This window comes from Cimex lectularius, unplaced genomic scaffold (assembly GCF_000648675.2).
Source record: "Cimex lectularius strain Harlan isolate CLEC.00 unplaced genomic scaffold, Clec_2.1 scaffold168, whole genome shotgun sequence".
Taxonomy (NCBI): Eukaryota; Metazoa; Arthropoda; class Insecta; order Hemiptera; family Cimicidae; genus Cimex; species Cimex lectularius.
This window is the reverse complement of record NW_019392902.1, coordinates 694,240-718,068: the sequence shown is the minus strand read 5'-3', so window position 1 is coordinate 718,068 and position 23,829 is coordinate 694,240. Positions and strand designations below refer to the sequence as shown.

Below are 23,829 nucleotides of genomic sequence, written 5' to 3'. Positions count from 1 at the left end.
TCAGGAAAGCTAAGCCAAGAGGAAAAATTATCTGCGCCACTAAATGATTAAAGAGTGATAAAATGTAATAAACTCCAAATATAATTTTATGACATATTGCTGTGGTAAGAGACTGGATGTTCTCTTTTCGTTGTTGTAATACTTTTTTTTCAAATTACAGTATATACTGAAAAAACAAGAAAAACAGTAAATCAAACATCAAGCTTATTTACTTGAAATAGCACTGCAGATATTAGGTAGGGGTTATCAATCTATTCAATGAACTGATTGACAGTTAAGGTTGCCTTTTTCTTAATTTCGAATCGTTATCAACTATGACCAAAAAAGTCATTAATTGATAACTTCAATTATTAACCATTTTTTGAAAATAAAGCTAATACATTGAATTATAAAGTTAAGAAAAATAATTTATAACAAATCGAGGTGCTTTTTGATAGCCTCCCCAGTAACGAAGGTTTTCTCGTTCATGTAGTTCTGCAACGATCGGAATGAGTCATAATCGGTGCTAAGTCCGTTGAATACATAGAAAGGGTCAAAACACCCAATCAAACCTTAATTATTCACTCTGGATCGTTATATCGATATAGTACTGTAGTAGTGAAAGACCCTCCAATTAGCCTATTCTTACGTTTCTGGTTAACATTAAGCAATAGAGAGTTCAATTTATGGAATCTATCGTTCTAGATAGTGGCACTTCCTAGTGAACAACGTTTACCAATCCTACGTAAAAAGCATAATTTTCTACCTCTCAATCACGCTTTGGAGATTGGTGCGACAGTCCGCTCTTGTATGATGATCACTTAAGCACCATGTAAAAGTATAGGACTCATTACCCTAGTTGCTTGCTGGAGGTTGTAGTAATGTTCTCAACTTACACCTCAGCATATTGTCTTGCCTGAGGTATTATCAATGTTACCAACTACATTTAAGAATACTTGCCTGCCTGAGGTGGTAGCGATGTTAGCAACTTACACATCAGCATAGCAGCTTGCCTGAGATGGTCGCAACATTTTCCAGCTTGCCTTAGGAAAATACTAATATTTTCAAATAAAAATTACAAAATTACAAGTATTTTAAATTTCCCCCATTTTTTTAAACTGTTAATTTACTTGTTCGTAAAGAATCTTTTGCAGTGAAAATTCATTGTCAACTAGCCAATCAGAAGCAATTTGCACATCGGTGTTTCAATTTGGTGGCACCATTTCACAAATCACCACATGCAGTAAACCAACGAATATTTTCAGCTATATTTGTTAATTGGTTAAAAGAGTTGAATGTTATAAAAATAACCAACATTGTTTTCTGAGACATGATTAAATTAACATTTTAAACACCTATAATTATTTTAAATGTTCGATCGCCAAATATCAGTATTTAAGATCAAAGCACGGAGGATAAAAGGTCATTTTTTTATACGACTGAATATTAATATTCCAATTAATCTATCCACTAGATGTGATAACCTTGGACGTACATTACGTTAACAAACGGTGTAGCAGTTAGGTACATGACGTATGACCCTCTTACCATCATCAGATATGTGATAACGACACCAAATTAAGTGAAACTTGTTGCAGAGAAATGAGGGACAAATATTTTTATGATTTATGATATTTTATAATATTATTATTATAATAATATTTTATGATAATCAACTTTTTGTATTTATCAATACTTTTTACAATATTTATCAATCGTCGTAGATTCAATAAAAGTCACTTTTTACATGAAAACCTAGTCTATAAAATTTAATTTAGCCAATAATAGATCATTTTGTGTTGGTAATAATTTTAGCTTTGGTTATAGATTTTGTGCAAACAGTTAAAAAAAATAGATTATTTCTTTTTATTCTGTACTGGGTCCCCATATCTAATCCACCCCAAGCCTATCTAAAGGAATTTCCTATCACTGATAATTTTCTTTCTTTAACTCCAGGCGAATTAAAAGATTAGATACTGGCTTGAGAGCAAACTAAATAAAAGGTGGAAAAGTTCCACGCGAGGTAACGAGATTGTCTTAATGAAATCCTTCCAAATCCAATTGACTTTTTGCAATTGGGTTTTAAAGTATTTTGAAAGTATAGCTGAAATTAAACATCTTATCTCATTTGATCCAAATTCCTCACACTTTTACTTTCAAAACGATAGTTTTACTTTCTGTCTCTATCTCTCTCTTTCTTTCTTTCTCTCTCTCTCTCTCCGTATATTCTTCATAAACTCTTGAATAATATTTCCACGTTTACTCCACCACGCTATCATTCATCACGTGAAACCTTTTTCACATGTACAGGTGGAAACACATTTTCATTTCATGCCTCGGATGCTTCTTTTTGTATATAATTCTCCTGACATACAGCATGAATAATAACGTGTAAATATCAATAATAAAAGAACTAGAGATAAAACGTAGTATTTACTTGGTACACTAATTATATTAACGAAAATGCTATATAATGTTAAAATGGGTTAGGATACTAAATCCATTATAGTTACCTTCACGTCCATTTAACAATAAGATATTCCTCCATCTTTCACATTGCATTACATCTGAAAAAGGATTTTGTCTAAGCTCATTTATTACAGTAGCAGACTTGTCATTCGGCGTGGGAAAGAAATGCTGAACCTCTATAGGCTGACACGAATCGAGTTTCCTTTCCACTCTTTTAAAATAATTTTGTATTCATGCGATGTCATATCCGGATGATACAATATTTCGAACTCATCACAAACCTAATTCAACACTAATGTGAACTTTTGGTTTATACGGTCGGCACGGGATGACGAAACAAAAATTATAACTCAGTGGAAAACTCAAACTTGTTATCTGAGCGGTGGATAATTTGGTAATAAAAAGAACTGGTTGTTCGTGTTGACATGAAACACATAATTTGGATAAATATCCAGTAAATTCTTCCTAACATTTATTCTCTACGTGAACACAAAAATTAATAATTATGATTTGTACATAAACGCAGTTCATAAACAAGTAAAATACAAGTGTTTATAATGTTTTAAGGGAGGGGTAAATTTTTTATTGGTACTCATATTACTTGCCCTACCAGAACATTTGGTTTCGAATCACGACATAGCTCATAAAACTTCCATAATAAACATAACGTCGAGGAAAATTCCGTTTGCCGGCGTTAATATATACATCAATAAAGCAATATTAAAAAAGAAACCTCAATTAAAGCTATATCTATTTATTTGTAATCAATTGAAAAGATAAGTAAATAAATTCGTTCTAGGTTGAAGATGTTTGGGAAGATTTCGTTTATCCGAAAAAAAAGGAAAAACAAAGCAACGAATGTGTTAAAATTTAGATTTAGTTAAAATTTAGAGGGATATTGGCAGTGTATATGCATATAAGAGAGAACTTAGGATGCCTCCTTGCGGTACTCCAGCCACGACAAGAAAGAAAGAGGAAAGATCTGACCTTGTCTGATGGTAATACCTATCGGAAAGGTAATAGAGTGAGGGGAGGAGACCATTTAACTTGGAGAGAAGCCCCGGGTTCGATTCGATCGAAGGTTTGCGCCAAGCCAAACACCAGGACAATACTCTCCTCACTCACAGCTGGAAGAGATGACCTCTACCACTTGATGACCCTGTTGAATGGTGCTACGATGTGAACGGAAGCCAAATTGATGATCTGGCATGATGTTTTGGAAGTATGAGAGGGGATAGGTACGTTTAAAAATATCTCTAAGACTAAGAAGATAGAAATGAGAGTAAACAAATAGGTGTGGATGAATTCATTACGTGGTAAGATTTATTGTGTTTTGGGATCGCAGTAATTATTGAATACTACTAGAGCATGGAATAATGGGTTGTTCTAAGGATTGAATTGAAAAAGTAGGTTAAAAACATGAGCTCTTTTTTTCAGGAAGATTGCGGAGCAATGTCGGAGTAGTTAGGTCGTATCGTGATGTTTTTAGATAATTCATCAATAACTTTTTTGATTTTATTTGTAGCGATAGGTTTTGGAAGTGGAGGTAAAGGTAAAGGTTCGTCTAAAATAGCGTATATGTGGTCTGAGTGAGAATTGTTTTGTAGGACGTAGCTGTTTAGTGCAAGACCAGATTGATTCGTCCTTAATAGTATGTTTTGCAGTAAATTTTTCGAATTGTACTTTTTTGTTTTAGTTTTAACTGATGGTTTAATGTGCTGCAGTGTGGTATGTCTGATGGTAGTGTTGTCCTGTTGAATTTAGTATCAAAAAGCCTTTCAAAAAATGTACATTGGTGAGTATCTCGCCATTTGAAATATTCAAGCTCCTATCCCGCTATCCTGGAGAGTAAAACCAAAATTTTATGCTCATGAGAAAGTGAATTGAAAATTGACCTAATGCAATAAGTAATACATAAAAAGGACCAGGGATAAGAACTGAAATAAAAACACTCAGTTCCTTCATCAAACCATTGAGGAATATATCTCTTTCATCAAGACTTTGAAACTATTTCTAATAATCAAAACTTTAAATATAAAAATCTATTTACAATAGTCGAAATTAAGTCTTCAACCATAATAAATTTATGATTTTTACTTTGAAAAACGGAAAGGTTTTTTCCCCGGCTAATCTGCATTACGAATATCATGGGCGAGTGAAAGATCTCGTCCACTCTCCAAAGCAAAATTCATAATATTGTACTTAATGCTTTTAAATATTCTCAAAAACGAACCTATTGCCAAAAAAGTAGACTTTTCAATGCAGTAGCCCCGAGTGATATTTGTTACACGGCACAGGTGTGGCGATTTGGGAGATTTGAGTCGGTTGACAAATTATATTAAATCTTTCTTCAAAAAATGTACTACTTACCAAAAAACACATCTAACTATGAAATTTTCCTTGAATAGTATACAACCCTTTTTTTACCCTAGAGCTGTATCTAAAATATGCACAGAAAATATTATTGTTAGCCGACTTTGTCTGCGGAAAAATTAAAAAAAAAAAATCTGTGCGTGATATGATTTAGGTGTTTAGAGTATTTAAAAAAATGAAAAAGACATTAAAAAATCATCTGGAAAATAATATTTTGCTGTATAAAACAAACTGTTTAAACGTCCAAGCCCTTAACCTACAAGGAATAAGGACTTATCTAGGTAGGGTCCGCTATCAGTCTGATGCAAACAGGTTTAGCATTATGAGCGTTATATTGATGATTAGGGTTGGCTTTAAACTTTAAGAGGGGCAGATTGGAATGTATTATGAATGTATATTATTTATAAGGAAGACACTAAACTGTACATGGAATTTTACAAAAAGATAGATAATATGTACTAATTTACATTTAAATACATGTTTTTCCTAGTTACGGCATTACTGCGTCGCCAAACAGCTTTTAAATTTGTAAAGAAGATTGTTTTTATAATAAGTCTGACTTCCTAAATACTAATCCTCTTCTTCTAAATTAAGTTTTTAATTATAAAATTAACAATTTTAACGTGATTTATTCCACCAAGGAATTTTAACAAGTAAAATTTTTGTTTTTTTCACACTTAGGGCTGGTACTTGGTTTGGTTTATTATGAAGAAAAAACTGAAAAAAAGAGAGACGGAATTTTAAAAATATTTTAATTAAAAAAACATTTGTATGATATAAAAGCATAGGGTTCAAAGCAAACGAAAGATTGTTGGTAACATTTTTTTTAATACCATAAATTGTTAGATTTTACATAATTAATCTCTTTATACCTCATCTAACAGAACGTTATTTGAAATTATATTTAATCTACTTGCAGTGCTACACAATTTTATTTTATTTTGGCGAGGAAAAAGTAAAAGTGTAGATAAAAGATTAAAACTTTGTGACACAGGCTTAGCAAAACACCTCCGAGCTTGCAATTTTCTATTCTTTTAATGTCTGAAAGCATTGAAAGATTACTATTAAGGCGTTTAATACCTATCCTAGATACTCATAAAATCATTGCTTCCCACCAATTCGGCTTCCATCATCATCATTCAACGATCCAACAAGGTTTCAGAGTTGTCGACACAAACTCCTCTGCTCTAGAGAATAAAAACTATTTTGAGTGTGTACCTAGATGTAGACAAGCTAGGGTCTGGCACCCTGGCATGCTTTATAAATTTCCTACCCACTTCTTATTAACATATACTGAAATCCTATCTAACAGACCACTGCTTCAGCGTGAGGTTTGGCAACGAGTTCTTGGACGTCAGACAGATATGCTCATGCGTCTCTCAAGGGAGCATTCTTGGTCCTATCCTTTATATCATCTATACTACTGACCTACCTGAATACCTCAATACCATCAGCAAACCTATACGAAGACTGAAGAAGCATGAAGCATGAAGCAAAATTACTCAGTGTATACTCACATTGAAAAAACAGTCTTGCCCTTCCACTGTACATGAATAACAATGAGATTTCGACTTTCATTCAAGTCAAATAGTTAGGACTGTACCTAGACAACAGACTGACATGGAATCCCCATTCAAGATTTAAGAGACCCAACAGAAGTCCTGGACAACTACAAAAGCTTCTAGGATCAAAAGCTGACTAGATCGTCAAAACTTAACTAACCGTATACTAGACTTTTCTGCGACCACTTTGGGCATACGGAATGGAATAGTAGGGTTCCGCCAAGACATCCAACATTCATCCGATACTTCTAATCAAATGTCTTCAGACCAATTTTCACAGCTCCTTATTACGAAACTAACTCTCACAACCACTTCAACATTCATTTTCTCAACGAACTGATCCGTTTCCGTTTTTGAAAGTTTGACACCAACCTATCGATCTATCCTAGCATCGAGCATTGAGCCCTCTACACATTCCTATCCCAAGAACCTGCCACATAGCCTTAATATATGCACTCGGGACCTCCTTGCTTCTAATCCCTCACACTGAGTGCCGGCATTGGTTGGTTTCCCATTGCATATGTCCTCCGCATGCAGCGCTGGCATTAGCGTTAGAGTTTCCACCGTGTAAAAAAAACGTTTTTTTAATAATATTTGTAATAAGTAGGAAAAAATATATAGGAATATATAGGGTACAAATAAAATAATAATTATATTAAAAGGTTTATTGTGAAATTTATAATTTTCTACTAGCAATTTTTCAATTGGATTTTTGTAAAAATCACAAATGTGTACACAACAATGAAGATTTTTCGCCAGAACGTAGGGTAACACTTAGAAACTCGTGAATGAGTATGCCAGGGGGTTGTGTTAACAATTTAATTAGACCACGGCAGTTGTGCGGATCCCGGTTAACCTCCTTTTAGATGAGGATAACATTTGTTCAACTTGATCAAACCCGTGGCTGAGTAAATGCTAACCTCGTCCCCGCCCCTACGACCAAACTCACAATCTCTTCCTCGCGCACATAGTTGGGATATTTCCTATTGGATTATTACCAAAGTTCCTCAGTTGGTACAATGCCCTCAAAAGGAACAATGGACTTAGAGTAACTAAGGTGCGGCCTACCGCAGCCCAGACAGAGCTCATCAATTATTGGGTTGTCCGGAAAATAATGCAGGATTTTAAGTTTTCATTAAAAAAAATCTATATAAAATATTCTGTTTACGTTTACAGGATTACTCATNGTATGGGAAATTATTTTGATTAAAGAACATTGCTTTAAAGTAACTAGTTTCTTTTTTTTTGTTTAATACCAAAATCCTGCATTATTTTCCGGACAACCCAATAGTTATCGCCTTGTACGCTTCTACGAAAAGTCTGATCGCAACATTTTTAAGCTATTAGGTTCAAATCGTTCATAAGTCGAGGACAAAATTTTTCACAAAAACTCTCCAAAATAATAAATAGTAACAACATTAAAATGGATAATAAATTGATCTGTATTCGACCCGCTTAATTTAACTGTTGGTCAGTTCCCTCAAAAGCGATGATGTCTAACCACCTCTGGCAACAGACCAAGAATGATGGACGACGAAAAATGATAGATATCCATCAAACAGTTATCTACTGACCACACAATGCGACAGTGCAGAAATAACAATTCCAGGTCAAAATCAGCAACCTCCAACGGGAGATGAGGGTTGCATCACGATATAAAACAAGAGTTTTTGAGATTTTCTGGATGAATCCACGCTTTCGATCCTTGAATTGATATCGGAATCACTATGGTATTACAAAAACAGTTTTATTTATGAGATATGAGTTAGAACATTAATTAAGAAGGCGTAAAAACGTCACACGTCATAATTCTTTAGGTTTGTTTAGATTTAAGTCGTCTATGTGGATTCCAAGTCAAACGTTTTTTGTCAAAGATACCTCTAGATATAGCACATTGTCAGCAGTTCGGAGGAGGATATTACTAAAGAATACTGGGAAAGGAATTTTTTTCGAAGAATGCAATTTATAAGGTAAATTTTATTCTTTTCTCTTTACACCAAAACCTAGCAGTGTGTGGTGTTGATGATAGTTGTGATTGGAAACGACGTGGCTGGAGGATGGGATGTCAGTTGTATACGCCTGGAGGGTCAGAACGCTACTCGGAGGAACGCGAGTAGCTTATTACGTCAAGAGTTCAATGATTCTGAAAGAACAGTCAGTCAGATAGCAGTGAAGATTGTCCAATAACTGGAGGAAAGACTGCCTACGAGATGAACAGCCAGCCTAGTTGCCAAAATCGATCAAAAGCTTGGTTTACGCCAAGAAAATCCTTAGTATAGTACTGCACTAAAGAGAAAATGATGTTTTGGATGTAATGACATTAATGCCCATAATTTAAAATTTGCATATTTAACATTAGACTTTTTTTTAAATAAATGCTTTTTTTATTTCACTATATGGGTAAGCTTTTGGTTATTTGGATATAGAAGTGTTCCCAAACTGTAGGAGGTAGGAGGTTGTAGGAATAACAGGATTGAATAGGTTTGTAATGATTATATTGGCTTTTGTGGGGAAGTGTTGGTGGATTTTGGGAGTAATAAGGTCAAAACATGGAACTATGTATCACCATGTTGTCTAGTGTACCGGACGTTAGATGTTGAAGAAGCTTTAGGTAGGATGGGTTTTTTATATTACATTTTGTTTCTGTACCTGTCAAAAATCCTGTGTGTAATACTTGCCATTATAGAATTTTATGTGACTTTAAAGTAAAAAAAAATCCCTTGTTTTAAAATTTAAGATTCTTAATTTGGTGGCTTTTGAAGACTCTATGGGTGGCCGTCCCTACTCACAGCTTATCAGCCATTGTTTACAGACTTGTTTTTAGATGTTTTTCAGTTTCAAAGGACCAGTCAAGCTCCGGCTGATCTTTGACCTTGTCTAACTATCGCAATGTGTTTGCAAGTTTTGTTTTTACACATGGAGCCTTTCGTGTATGGTTGGTTTTGCAGGTCCTCCCTTGTCTAGTTTATCTGCTGTTTATTTCCCACAATTTCTTTGTTCACTCAATTACAACAATTCCCAGGTTTTGAAAGTTGTAAATGCATTCACTGTTTGACATTTTACGTACTTTTAGGGGCGCTTGGATTTCTAACATTATGTGGTCTTTGTCAGTGTCACCCTACTGTCAGATTTTCTACGATCGAAGCATTAATAGTATGTACTTGAAAGATCAAAGTGTACTTCCCTAACGATTTTGATGTTGTCACCCACCCGTCAAACCCGAGGATATATGTTAAAATATTGGGATAGTTTGGACTTCGCGATTAGAGAGGCCGTTAAGTTATCCTGAGGCTTTCGATGAAGTACAAGGCGACAAATATATTGAAGTAAATTAAATTTGACCGGTGGGTGAATTTGTTTCGATTTTTGGGTTCTTTTTTAATATTACTATTTTATGTCAGGAAGTCTTTAAATTTAATAATTTGGTATTGGAGAGTGGAAGTTGGAACAATAATTTTAATATATTTTATTTTTATATTTATTTGATTAATACATAATTTTATATGTTTATGTTAGGCTTGAATTGAGGTTGAAGTGCCCAGAGGTTAATAAAATTTATTCTAGAAATTCCCTTTTATTTGTTACAAATGCTTATATAAAAAACTTAATCTCCAGGGAAAGGACCCGCAAGGAAGACTTTTCCGAACAATTGGTGGCTTTCACTGGTAGTGTTTAACAGTGGGCCTCACACCGATTTAATCCATTAATTGTATGGATTTTCTCCTTATTACTTTTTACCCTGTGTAGCCTGATGTTATTCAATATCATATCGTCTAAAAATCCATTCCTTTAACAAAACACTATTTTTGAACGCTTAATATTAAAACAATTGGAGCACAAATCGTCGTGGTGATGAGAGTAAGTAACAAATCTAATTTATCGCCTACACTTTCCCAAAGTTTATTTGACCCAGACGTCAAGTGAAGAAAATCCGGTATTATTTTCTGAGAGCTCCATGATATAAAATAGCTCCCTTTCTCGGTCGTCAAGGAGGTGCTTGAGATCGATGCACATCATACAATTCCCGACTTACCCGGCCATATCTGGACCGTATTTTTTCAAGAAAATTGTTCGGCACGTAAGGTCCTATACAATGGGCCGGCTCGTTCACCCGATCTCGCCCTGCTGGATTATTTTTTATGACCCTTACTCAAAAACTGGGTTTACGGTGGCTAAAGTCCAGAGGCCTAGTGATCATAAAATAAACAAAATAACATTTCTTTATTGATTTAAATTTTGAACAATAACTTAAAACAACTAGAAATTTTAAAACCTACTTTTCCCCTTTTTACTATTTTAAGTTTGCTTTTTCAATTATTCATACTTCATTTAATTTACATATGTATTATTACAGTTTAATATTAACTCAAAATCAATTGTTGTTAAATGTTACATTGTGAAATTTTCTCCTATGGTCTGAGGGGTGATGTGTTTGATTTCGCCTTCTTCAGTGATGGGTCTGTGTGATTTCTATGAAGTCAAGTTTCTTTTCTAAAGATGCAAGTGGTTGGCAAGTGATATGGCGTTACGCTTTTTTGTTGGTGACTTCCATGTTTGTGTTCATGGAGTCTTTTTTTCTTCCGTTTCGGGTCGTCGATCGTTTTTCCTTTTATTTGATATAGTGTTTGGAATGATATAAATTATTTTTGTGAATTGTTGTAATTTGTGTGTTTGTAAGTATTTTAATGGTAAATAAGATATGTTATCAATTTCGTTATGTTTTTCGTCTTTTTTATAAATCGTGAAATAGTATCAAGGATGTCCGTATTGTTGAGGGTTCCTGATGGTATTCTATGTCTGATGAGTCGCATAGATTGATTGCCCGTCAAACCTACATCATCAGGTGGAGCTCCTTCAAACTGATGCTGAGTTGTAGGCTCCAAATCCGGATCGTAAAAACAACTTACTGTAAGTAGGTACTATATTTTTACAAAGAAATTTGAAAGTTGTAGAACGTTGAGATTAAAATTATTGGAAAATACCAAACTACAGATTCACTAGGCAAACTCTAAGAAGAAAACCTCAAAAATTATTACTAACAAAATTATATTTCATCAAATAATATTTCTTTGCTATTTTTTCGTGAATTTCAATGAGCCTTGAATTTAATAGAAGATTATTACAACTGGCCTGGCTATTAATTTAACTTTGTCTATGGCTCTGGCATATAAGAGTTGTGAAATTAATTACCTAAACTATTATTAATAATAGTTTTAAAAATGATTATTAATAACTTAATAATAAAAACTAAATAACTAAACTAACTAAAAAAATAATATCAATTCACAAAACTCATTTCAAATAGAAATCCTGAAAGTATTTCGGAAACTAATGGCAAAAGAAAATGTGTACCGTTCAGTCTTTTTACAAACTCCCGTCTCATAACTAAATCATCAGCTAAAGCTTGCCAGGGTAATTAACAAATCTGCTCTTGTTCAGCATCATTAAAAAAATACTTTTAGGGTTCTGTTCTAAAAAACGAAAAAAAGTTTCACCTACGGTAAACTTGAGAGACGAAAATTGGTTTAAATGATTTATTTTTCTTCAGAGTAAATAATTCTCAATTAACTTTTTTTGCATCGTGTAATTTGATTTTGATGAAAAACAATTTGTACCTACTTTTATTCATTATTGAAAATTGTAATAAATTATACTACTTTCTGGTATAATGTAACATAACAGATCGAGTACTTGATATCTTAATGTTTTGTTTGTATTAACTCTTTTTGACAGAAATAACTTGCTCCTACAAAGTTTGAATAGATCTAGGTAAATATTTAGCAATAAAGATTAATGACTTTGAAAGGATAGTAAATTGTGGATTTCAGATTAAATTAAATTTAATACCTAGGCTTCTACTTTTCCTACAAGGCCGAATTCATGAGATTTCGAAGGAAATCACAAAGACATCAAATGGATTCTAGCACTAGCTTATCCTGTTCATTCTGAATTGCTTGTTTATCTTTCAATTTCAAAAATTGTAAGAAAGCCAACACATACAGACCTAAACTGTGAGATTCTTTGTTGGTGAGATTTTTCTTATTAAAATAGGTTCTTCAGTGTGGTGGTTTTTCTGGTGACTCGCTCTTCTTATAGGTCGATAACAAAGGAAGATCGTATTCAGACGAAACTGGTCTGACTGGACAAAACAGACCTTTCGTACCATGCCGTTGACAAATCGGCGATTTCATATTTCCTTCTGGGATTTTCAAAAATATCAATCTTTTACCCTTGATTTGTCTTCGTGTACGCTCGATATTTCTCACAACATGTGTCAAAGTTTAAAAAAAAAATTTTTTCTTATTCATTCTTTCACAATACCAAAATACTGAATTAACCCTGGTTTGTTTACGAAATAGCGTTTCAGTTCGTTTATAAATGGCCACAAGTTAATGTTGGTGTTATGGATGGACTTATGTTGAACTAGCAGACACTGATCGCTTTACTGTGTTCGCCAATTCTCACTAGTTTACAACTACTACGTGTTTTAAATTCAAACCATTTTCCATAGAGGGTTGGAAAATAAAAACCAGTAAAAGTGACGTAGTAAAGTGATCAGTCAGGATTAAGAATAAGCACTTTGTTCAATGGAAATGCACTCCAAGACAGAGACGTGAAAAAATCGTTGTGTTAGGACTAGAATAATAGTAGGACTGTTGATTAGGTATTACAGACACTGGGGGTACATGCATAAACCAGACCAGCAGAAATAATCCTGTGCATATATTTTCAGGAATAAGAAAAAACAGGGAAAGATTTGGCTACTGAACACTGTTCCAGGATATCAAACGGGGTAGTATTAACGACCAAAAGAATAACGATCATCTTGACAGCCAAGCCGCACTTAAGTCAATAACTTCATCGGTAGTAAAATATAGACTCATTTGGGATCGAAACGAAGACCTGTCAGAGACAAAAATATAATTACTCTAATTTTGGGCATAAGGGCAACAAAGAGGCCGATAAATTGGCCAAAGAAAGTTCGATCAGGACTCCTATCAGTATCAGCCCTTGAACCCTTTGGGGCATACCACTTAAATATATAAGACAATTGGTTAAGAATGTCTTCAGTTCCATCTTTCTCAAGAGGATGACATGCGAAAATGTTCATTAAAGGATCATTTCATAAACTAGCTGCAAAACTACTAACTCCAAGACAAGTTAGGACTAGATGGACCATCAGACGTGGTACGAAGACGTTATTTAAAGTTATTTTCATTGAGCCGTCTACTTACAGTACTGAAGGAAATCGAACATGTCCGACTTGTCGTATTAGATTTCTTATCTCATTTCCCGTAATGCTGTGGTTTCTTAGAGCTGGTGACGGATGAATCCTTCGTCTCTCTCACTCTCTCTCTTTCTCTCTCTTTCTCTCTCTCTCTCTCTCTCTCTCTCTCTCTCTCTCTCTCTCTCGTCTAGATGAGACCTAGGTCGACCGCGGCCTTCTTGTATGAAGCTTTGTTTATCCTTCCGATTTTAAAGTTATTTACACTCAGTCTCTTGCCGATTTCGCTTTGGCTGTATCCTTCCTCTAATTATAATATGAAGCTGACACTGTCTTACTCACTCAAATGTCTGAGCCATTTAAATGGAGTGAAAAAAGGTTTAACAATAAGAAAAATATAAAATGAAATCAACTAAAGAAAGAAATTGAGAACTGAAAGCGATCTTTAGGCTTGACAGAATGGAAGGGTATAATGCTACTTTTTTGTGCTTATTTAATCTGTACAAAATGAAACGAGGGAAGTAAACAAAGAATTATTTCCCGTTTATTTTGACTACGAAAGCTCCTAATGACATGAAAATAATCAAAAACGATATTGGATATAATTTTAAACTAAATGAACCGAGTTGTTTTTCATCAGTAGTTTTTAAAAAATGAGTTGGCAAATATTGCGTTGTATCTTTTTGTTCTGGTGCGGTGAAGGGGCTAAAAAGTTTAAAATAATTATTTTGGTGAAATATATTGTTGGTTTAGTTCATTCCATTGAAAAAAAAATGAAAGAAAATCAAACCTCATTTGGAAAACTCTACGATTTTAAACATGTCAATGTTATGGACCTGACACATTAATGGTAGAACTAAAAAAAAATGGATTTTGTTACATTCAATTTAAGCGAACGTTTATTATTTTTTATCCTCACTTGCAAAAAAAATGTATAAATCGTTAGCACATAACCGTAATTACATTAAAATACAAGGTGAGATCATAGGGAGTATTCTTTGAAATTCTGCCAGTGGGGGAAAAGGGTTCGGGTTATGCGGTTGAGAAGTACCCCTTTTCGGGTTGGTTTGGCCGGGATTAAAGTCTACTCTAACGTCTCTTTCTAAATGCAAATCCTAAGCCATGGTCAGAGCAGGTGATATTCCGTCTTTTCCTCCAGTTACAGCCTGTTTTCAGACCCGGTTTTACCATTGCACACCTCACCGGCTATTACAGAATGAAATAAAACTGCCTCCCCCTGATCTCGAGGGAATTGTTTGAATTTTTAAAGGTCCGCTTTTTATTTTTTTCCGTTCTACACCTTAGCGTAGAACGATACAAAAACTACGGAAAAAATGTACTTCTAATTCTGAAATCTTTAGACCGTTCCTGTTACTGATAGAATTACGTTTTACATTAGGTTCATTTTTATTGAACTACACATTGAAACTTATAAAAATAAAATTAAATCTAAGTATTTTGAACTGTAGATACAGATTGTACTATCTTCCGGTTTAGGCTGAAATTTTCAATCGCAATTTGTTTATTTAAAAAGAATCTAACTTAATTACCTGTATAGTAATGCAATGTAACTCTTTCGTTGGGCAGGATGCGATTTAGATGTTAGGAGTTTTAGATTAAAGCAGGTGTAAAGCAAGGTGGTTTATTAAGCTCACTGTTATTATCCTTATTTATTAAAGTACTGGAAGACAGAAGGAGGTGGTATTTATGTGGGTGGCTTAATGCTAAAAGGAGTCGTCCTCTTCCGCAACCTATCACACCGAGACCGATCAGGTCTATTGTGCAATTTCCATAATTGTCCAGATTCTTCGAGAAGCACACTTTTTACTAGATGCTGAAGTTTTGTTAACTTCTCTTTGTTAACCGTCTCTGGGCGATTCCAGCAGTTAGAATCTCCTCTTACATTGGCCTCCGCAATAACAAAACACGTTTTACTCTTGAGGTAACAATAAGTTCAACATAAATAACTTTCAGTTAATTATTCTTTCCATGTAAGGTCTTGGTTGAGATAAAAAAGTGTAATCGGATGTTGTGTAATAAGGAAAAAGAAGTATCACTTCACTAAACAGCTCCCCGTGGCCACTTCATAAGTCGCTGAGAATCGAATCCGATTACACGACATTTGAAAATGGTAAAAAGAGGGAAGATTAGAACGGTTGTAGGTTGAGGTGGGAAGTTCGTGTCCGAATTGATCGAAGTCACGATAGATCAAGAGGTTAGAGCGGCGTATTTAACCGAAGGTCGTGGGTTCGAATCCCGCTCGGGACACTGACTTTTTTATCTCAACCAAGATCTTACACGGAAAGAATAATTAATTGAAAGATGTAACTTGGTCAATTGGCTACTAAAACGTAAATAAATAACTTTAGTGATTAATGCAATGTGCCTTGTCACTTATATTCCAATAAAGTTTGTTTCTCAGGAAACAGTATACAATAATGCTGATATAGGAAGAAATATAGCACACTTACAGATGAACTAACCGACACTGGTAATTTTAGGTTATGGTTTAAGGTTAAAAGTAGTGGAGAACTTAACGACGTTTCGCACTTCGACCAATATTGGTGTATTGTGCAATATCCATTATCTAGATCTCCTCGTAAACCCTTTACCAGATCCAAAAACTTTCCTAAGGGCAGCCATGTGTATCCTTCAGGACTTGGCTTTTCTTCACCCAAGAGTAAAAACCTCAGGTTGCATACGCCTTCACACGAACGGAGGACATTTTCAGGTGTTTTGTCCTCTTCTGCCCAGGCTTGTTTCTGCTGCTCCGCTACTATACAGCAGCCTACAGTAGAGTTACTGAATTTAAAATTAATTAATGATATTAAAATATGTGTGTATGATTTTAAAATAACAATTGGAAGATAATGGCCATGGAATTAAATGCCTATTATGAATTTAATGAAAACATTGTTTTATTTACGATTAAGCTTAATTATTATTGTAATCATTATGACAAACTATATTAGCGTTTATATAAAATAAATTAAATACGGTAGTTCATAGCTTTAACAATATATTAAGACAAATGAATAATAATAAAGTTTGAGGGAGGTGTTTGATTTTGAAATATGATCATGTCACGATCTTTAAGGATTGAGAAACTTGCTCCGTCGCGACCTTGTTTTATCGTCAGGATATAAGGACCGAATATAGTTAAATTTCAACTTTCTCTCAAGGGTGATAGGAAATTTTAACCCTAGGACAATCAACTTGAATAAACTTGTTAACACAGTTTCCTAACGGATTTCGATATTTTAATTAAAATGGATTTTGGGCCGACGCGACGGAATACGGTACACGGATTGAATTGCAAATTGTCGTAATCCTACGGTGCTAATAAAAAAAAATCAAAGCGAGATACCACCTGAAAATTAAACTAACATAAATTTTACAGCCGTAATAAAACTATATAATGCCTCTCTTGTTGTTAATGGGGTTAACACTATCGTGTTCAGACGGGATTGAATTGGATTTTTTTAATTCAACGTACCAGTTAAATCACTACCAGTTTTAATTGCATCGCCGGAGGATTTTTATTAGTATATTACGTATATTTTATTACTTCTTTCTGTGATTAGTTTTAACGTGGATATGGTTTTGGGATAAAAATTGTTTTGTGTGACAATTTTTGCGTTACTGCCAATGGGTTGGGTTAGGATAGGAACAGATAGATTAGAGAGTGTTACGTTAGGGTTATTTTTAGGAACGGGTTAGAGTAACGGTTGGTGTTATGTTAGATTAGGGAACAGCATATGTCATGGCTATTAGAAACAAGTCAGATAGGAATAGATTAGGTTAAAAGTTGAAACGAGTTTGTGAGTATAACAATCCTTTTTAACTAATGAATTGATACACTAATATCAAAATAAAGATTTTAGCGTAAAATAAAGGTTAGCTTAGAGCATGGAACTTCCACATAAGAGACGGTGAGGAACACATTACGTTAGATTAATACTTAACCTTTAAGACACCACAGAACTTTAAAACATGAAGGGAAAAACAATAAAAGCAAAATACATAAGACCTTGTAAATTTGGTTTAAACATATTTCACAATTATAGTTATATATGTTTTTATAGGTCAACTTAACCAAAGTATTTTTTAAATTAATTAATTACTTTTATTTAAATTGAGTTTGAGATGAAAGATGAGTGGCACGACCCGTGGGGCTCGAACCTATATATTTTTCTCATAGAATGTTTTTCATGTTATAACAAATTCCTGAGGAAAATTGTATAGTCTGCTTAAATGTATTACAAGGCTGTGCATGCTACTGAATTCATGTAATTTATGAAACTTAAATTATTACTTTTTAACGAAGTATTTAAAATAAATACTCAGTTTTGAACAATAAATAAAATATTGTTTTTAAAATTAACTATTTTTATTGTGGGTTGAATTTAATGCTGCCTTTAAAATGTTCTATTTTATGATTTTGATACGAATATCGGAATTATAATTTTCTTAAGCATTGAAATATCAGTCAATTAAATAATAATTAATATTATTGTGTCTTAACAGGAAAGAATTATAGTATAATTTGTTGTTAAATGTTAAATCTATGCTTGCAAATATAATAGGTCGGTAGCCAAATATATACAGAGGTAGAAATTGGTAGAGATATTGAAAGGGGGAGAGAGAGAGTGAGAGAGAGAGAGAGAGAGAGATAGATAGAGAGAGAGAGAGCGAGAGAGCGAGAGAGCGAGAGAGAGAGAGAGAGCGAGAGAGCGAGAGAGAGAGAGAAAGCGAGAGAGAGAGAGAGAGTGAGAGAGAGAGAGAGAGGGATGCATATATACTGATTCGACTGTCAAAAATTAGACAGGTCCAAACATTATTTTAAATATTTCAGGATAGGTCAATTGAAAAGTCTCATGTTTAAAAAAATAAACAAAAAAATAATATAAAAGTTATAAATGTTGTTGACGTTTTCTCAATGAACATGACGTGAAGCTAAAACGCGTGCGAGTGTACATAACGACCTAAAAGACACGGAATTACAGTGATCTTTGTCGAATAATGTTCTTGTATTCAGATCGAAAACGCCACCAACTTTAGTAAATCAGTTGTCAATTTTAAAATTATTGATTAGTGACATATTCTAAATATATGCCCTTGCTTTTTGGGTCCTCGTTTTCAACTGTCTATTTTCGTTTCCCAGGTTCTTGGTGTTTAAAAAGTGTGGTGATGTGGGCGCCCGAGATGGTCAGGGCGGGCACTACACTCCAGCTGATCTGCCACTACGACCTGGAAGATTCCGACCTGTATTCAATCAAGTTTTATCAGGGCGACCAGGAATTCTACAGATACGTGCCGAAAGAGGCTCCCCCAACCAGGGTGTTCGCACTCCCGGGAATACAAGTTGACGTAAGTACTACTGAAAATGGATGAAACAATATGTAAATTTCCCCGGAATGAAGTGCACTGTAAAAAAACAAAACAGAACAAAAAAAAGTACGTGATTTTCCGAGTAATATAGCCAAAAGTTAATTTTCTCTTTCATTCATTTGCCCAGGCTCATCTTTTAAAATGAATCCGCATACTACCTGCAGTATAATAACACTAACACCATCGTGGAAATCGACCCTTTCAAATTTACCACTCCACAATATGCTCTGCAACAAATCTAAAATGTTTATCTCCTCTTTATTTTCTTAGTTAACATTAACTTGTCATGCTTCGTTTTCCTTTCAAACAGTACTAATGAACATATCATAGATATCAGAGATATCACTTTTTCAGAAATCTTTCGTGCGAAGATTCCTTACTACGCTACTGAATAATGATAATACTAAATAATCAAGTAAATTAACATTTTATCATAAATCAGAAACAAACATATTCTTCATAAAGTTATAACCACACGTTTTTCTAAAATATTTTACTAATTATGAAATTTTTTACATTGTATACATTTTTCTAGTTTATTTATTATGTATAATTTTATTTTAAAAATCGATCAGGAATGATGCCATTTGGAAAAACTGAGTTCCTTCGTTGTGCTTTCGGAAAATACACACATCAGGAGTCAGGGATATAAAACTAACTACGCATTTTAAAAATATTAAGAAATAAACATCTAATCACATTACACATTTGATATATTTGTTTAATAAAATTTACTGAGGATTTTTTTATCTTCTAGATGATTTCAGTTCTTAATATCATTATAATTGAAGCAATTAATGTTTAAAAGCGTAAAAATTTAAACCAAGATTAATAATAATTCATGCTCCAGAATATGTTAGTAATGAAAACATTAACTTTTTAAAGGAGCCATTGCCATGTAGTTTTTGGCTGTCAATGTTTTCATTCCGAAGTTTGTTTTTGTTAATAAAAAGGATCCTAGAAGAAAGAATTTAATTACTGAACTTGACCCCAAATTGCGTATAAGAATTCTTGAAACAAAAATTAAACTAAGCTGGTCGATCTGTATAGCAGAAGATTATATTTACTTGAACCTATGCTTTAAAGGTTATCAATACAGACATGTAGTCTGTAACTATATGAATTATATATTGTAAAGAGCAAATAACCAGTACTCTTTGCGCAGAAAATCACGAACTTAAAGCGTACAACAAAGATGTGAAAGTCTACTCATGTGTTAATCATTCAGCCCTTGATTAAGATACAACAACTGACCGTGTTTTCTATCAAATGATTGATTTGCGGATTGTAAAATCACGAAATGACAAAGTTTGTTAAAATTTATACAACTTAATTTAAATAAATCCGGTTCTTATACAGCATGTCTAAACGGAATTATATATTGCTATAATTGAAGAGCCTTATCGCATTAACGACGAACTAAGGAAATCCACAAGGGATGACGCATTTATCAATCATCACAGAGAAGAAAAAGAACAGCAATAATGGTATCACCATTTTGATGTTATATTTCATTCCATTGCATCTGCATTTCTGTCATTAATGCCAACCTCTGTGGCAAAGAAAATTTGGATAGACTAGCAAAACATGCGACTAGCTTTCTATATTATTGAAAATCATATAAAATATAATTATATATTTATTAATTATAATAATTATATATTAACAATAAATAATAGTAATTATATATTAATAATTATATATTAATAGGGAAGACTAGCAATGCAGAATCTACGACTTGGTATGACGTTCTCACAATATAAGAGAAAAACTGATGGAAATTCTTGTTTCGTCAAAATCTTTAATTATCTTTCAAATACATTGATTGAATGTAAAAATTTTTTGGCATTGTATAAATTAACTTTTTCCCTCATCCTACATGTATTTGTTACATTTAAACAACGTTTGTAAATCCCAGGCCCTGAAGATGATCTCAATAAAGATCGAAACGTTGGCCCGATAAAGAAAATGTTTTTCTGAAACCTACGTCACACCAGACCGCATCTCACGATTTCCGAATAATCTTTAATTATCATTAACGTCAATTACGGGAATACTACTTTTCAAAGTTCCCGAGGACATAGCAGTATTGACCGAACTGTGGGAACAGCCCTCACAATCCCTATTAAGACAAAATGGAAAAACTATAATTACCGTTCAAATGAAAAATTTGAAAAAATTGGATGATAAGGCAAAATCAGCATTTGGACATAAATTTAGAACTAAAGAGGCAAACTAGGAATTGTTCGATAAATAATTTAAGACTGAGGCTTGCAAGCTTTTAGCGGAATTACAGTACTCTTCCAAGATCAGCACTTTCTCTGAAACTATTATATGCATATAACAGATAAAAACTTGGCTGAATAATAAAGCAACACAAAACTATAACCGATTTAGCCCAAAAATTGCAGATTTAATAACGTGGGTTTCGAAATAAGTATTTCTTGTTATTTAAAAAAAAGAGAAAGGTAAAAGGTAAAAGTACTTTGGCCGGCAAAAGAATGAACACTATTCAGAAGGGAAAGGAAGTAAATAGACTGGGAAGCCAATTCCAACGAACAAAAACTATCCGTCTTTGAAGGAACAAATAAAAATGTTTATTTTTTTGGCTAAAAAGCATATCAAACACAAATTATTAGGTGGGTCTACTGTAGTCTGGTCGCATATTTAGCCGAAGATCGTGGGTTCCAATCCCGCCTGTGACACAAATTTCGAAAAAAATTGTGTATAATTAATTGAGTAATTATATAATTAAGCATAAGCTGATAAAAATAAATAAAAGTTAGTATCATCTAATAGTGTTGGTGAAACCTCCCTTGAAAATTTGAGGAACTGAGGACCGTTTAAATTCTTTATGTAGAAATAAGGTCCAATTAAATTATTTCAGATAAGTCTACACCAAACGTTGATACTGTGAACCAGCTGATATGATAAGAGTTCGGAATTATCGGATTTTCATCAGCCTACGTTTGACAATTCCAAAGGCTTAGTACGCCATTAGAGGTGAAAATGGATTCACCAGTCCATAGAATGTATGGAAGAACGCTTTCTGCAGCCTCCCAAATCGACATTTGTGCAAGGAACGTTATAGTCCTTAAAATTGTAAGTCCGGGGTAAGATCAGGAATTTCTGGGAGTACAACTCAACTTCATGACTCCCAATACCACCACTATCAATAAAGCAGTCATCAATTCGCTGTTGATCGGCAAAATGTGCTCTTTGGTTCAGTTTGAATGTAGTATTGAAAGTAACAAATAATTAATAACATAAAATTTATTTACGTCCAGAAATTAAGATTTGCTTTCATAAAGCGAGTTTGTCAAATAATGACAGAATGTAAACAATAAAGGAATGAAGAACCAAATTATTGGAATTAACAACGAAACAAACGTAAATCGTTATTCAACCTTTTTGCCATAACTTTGTCATTTGACCTATTTAAAACCCGATTGCACCATTGTTTTCGTCATAAAAATTCCTTTGAAATGATGTGTCAGGAGTGTATAGGATCGTATTTAAAATTTTGAAGTTGAACTGGGTCTGACGTACACTGTATAATTTTTCTCTAAAAAAGGAAAATAATAATTTAAGATTTGGGAGCAGGTAAACATAAATTCCGGAACTACAGGGACTGTAGTTGGTGGAAAAACGTTCACATAATATAATTGGTGTGAATTAATTCCATTAATTTGGCATTATGACTGTATATTTCTTGATACTTCGTAGGGACAGGTTTTAATTTCGAATCGGATTCATTACTAATCTTTTTTTATATTTGCCATTACTTAGCGTCTATTATAGTATAATATAAAATCATTCTTGTCATAGAAAAAGGTTCATTGTTCTTAGGTAGCGAGATTCCTCTCGCGGTTTGCAAGCATTTCCTAACCATTTACAATTGTAAAATTGATGACTTTCCTTTCTTTCCCGTGATCCGCTGTCAAACTGTATTGTCATGCTAAATCCACTTTTTCATTTCCCCACATAGATCTTAATTATTTTGAAAACAAAACCCCCAATTTAAAAAAAAGTCTCATAAATTTCTGTCGATAAAAAAGTATAAGACTCATTTAAAGAGTTATTCACAGTTACAGTGAATTGGATGCTAATTGTACCTCTAACTGCTAAATGCCCGTGGCTAAAAATATTTTGTCTTACATGAAAACACGATGTAACTTTTGTTCACTATCGCAGTAGCCTTGCATCTATTTTTGATTTATATTTTCCTTTGTTTTAAGTAAAACGAGTGTTTTAAATCTTTTATACTTCATACCCGCAAATTCGTTCCTGAACGCCAGTTTTTGTTAAGGCGCTGTCAGCCCACTATTCAGTTGTACCATCGCATTGTAGTCATCGTACCCTCCGCTTTGAGGTAAAAGTATCACAGCCACGGTATATTCGGGGGTGCTCTGGAAACTAAGAAAGCCATCCATCTTACCCATTACCTGGTCTTATCCATAACCGGCAGATCAAGTCGTCAGTTCTCTCTATCAGCCGTCTAACAGAAGGCGGGCCCCAAGGATTATCTTAGGACCCATCCTGTAAACAGTATACACTGCAGACATTCCAACCCTTTGTGAAACTAACCTTACCACCTTTCCTACCTAATAAATATCCTGTCATCTATATCATAAACCTGCAATCCCATGTCACACCCCATGAGTTATGGTTAAATTGGTAAAAACAATATACGTACAAAATGTGTGTCATTCATTTCGTTAATTTGTACTACAATAGTATCCCTCTTCCACCAGTTAATGTAGTTCGTTACCTTGGGTTAGGTATTGAAATGGAATCCAAGCACGTGAGTCAACTGAAGAAAAACTCAAC

At 33.8% G+C, this 23,829-nt stretch overlaps 1 protein-coding gene across 1 annotated transcript in view; it reads left to right on the top strand.

The window, feature by feature from the left end:
* LOC106674224 overlaps nt 1-23,829 on the top strand; it is a 324,578-nt gene that overhangs the window by 187,761 nt on the left and 112,988 nt on the right. The window contains exon 2 of the mRNA XM_014406835.2: nt 18,773-18,978. Within this exon, the coding sequence (XP_014262321.1) occupies nt 18,773-18,978 (206 nt within the window). The remainder of the gene's footprint in view (nt 1-18,772; nt 18,979-23,829) is intronic.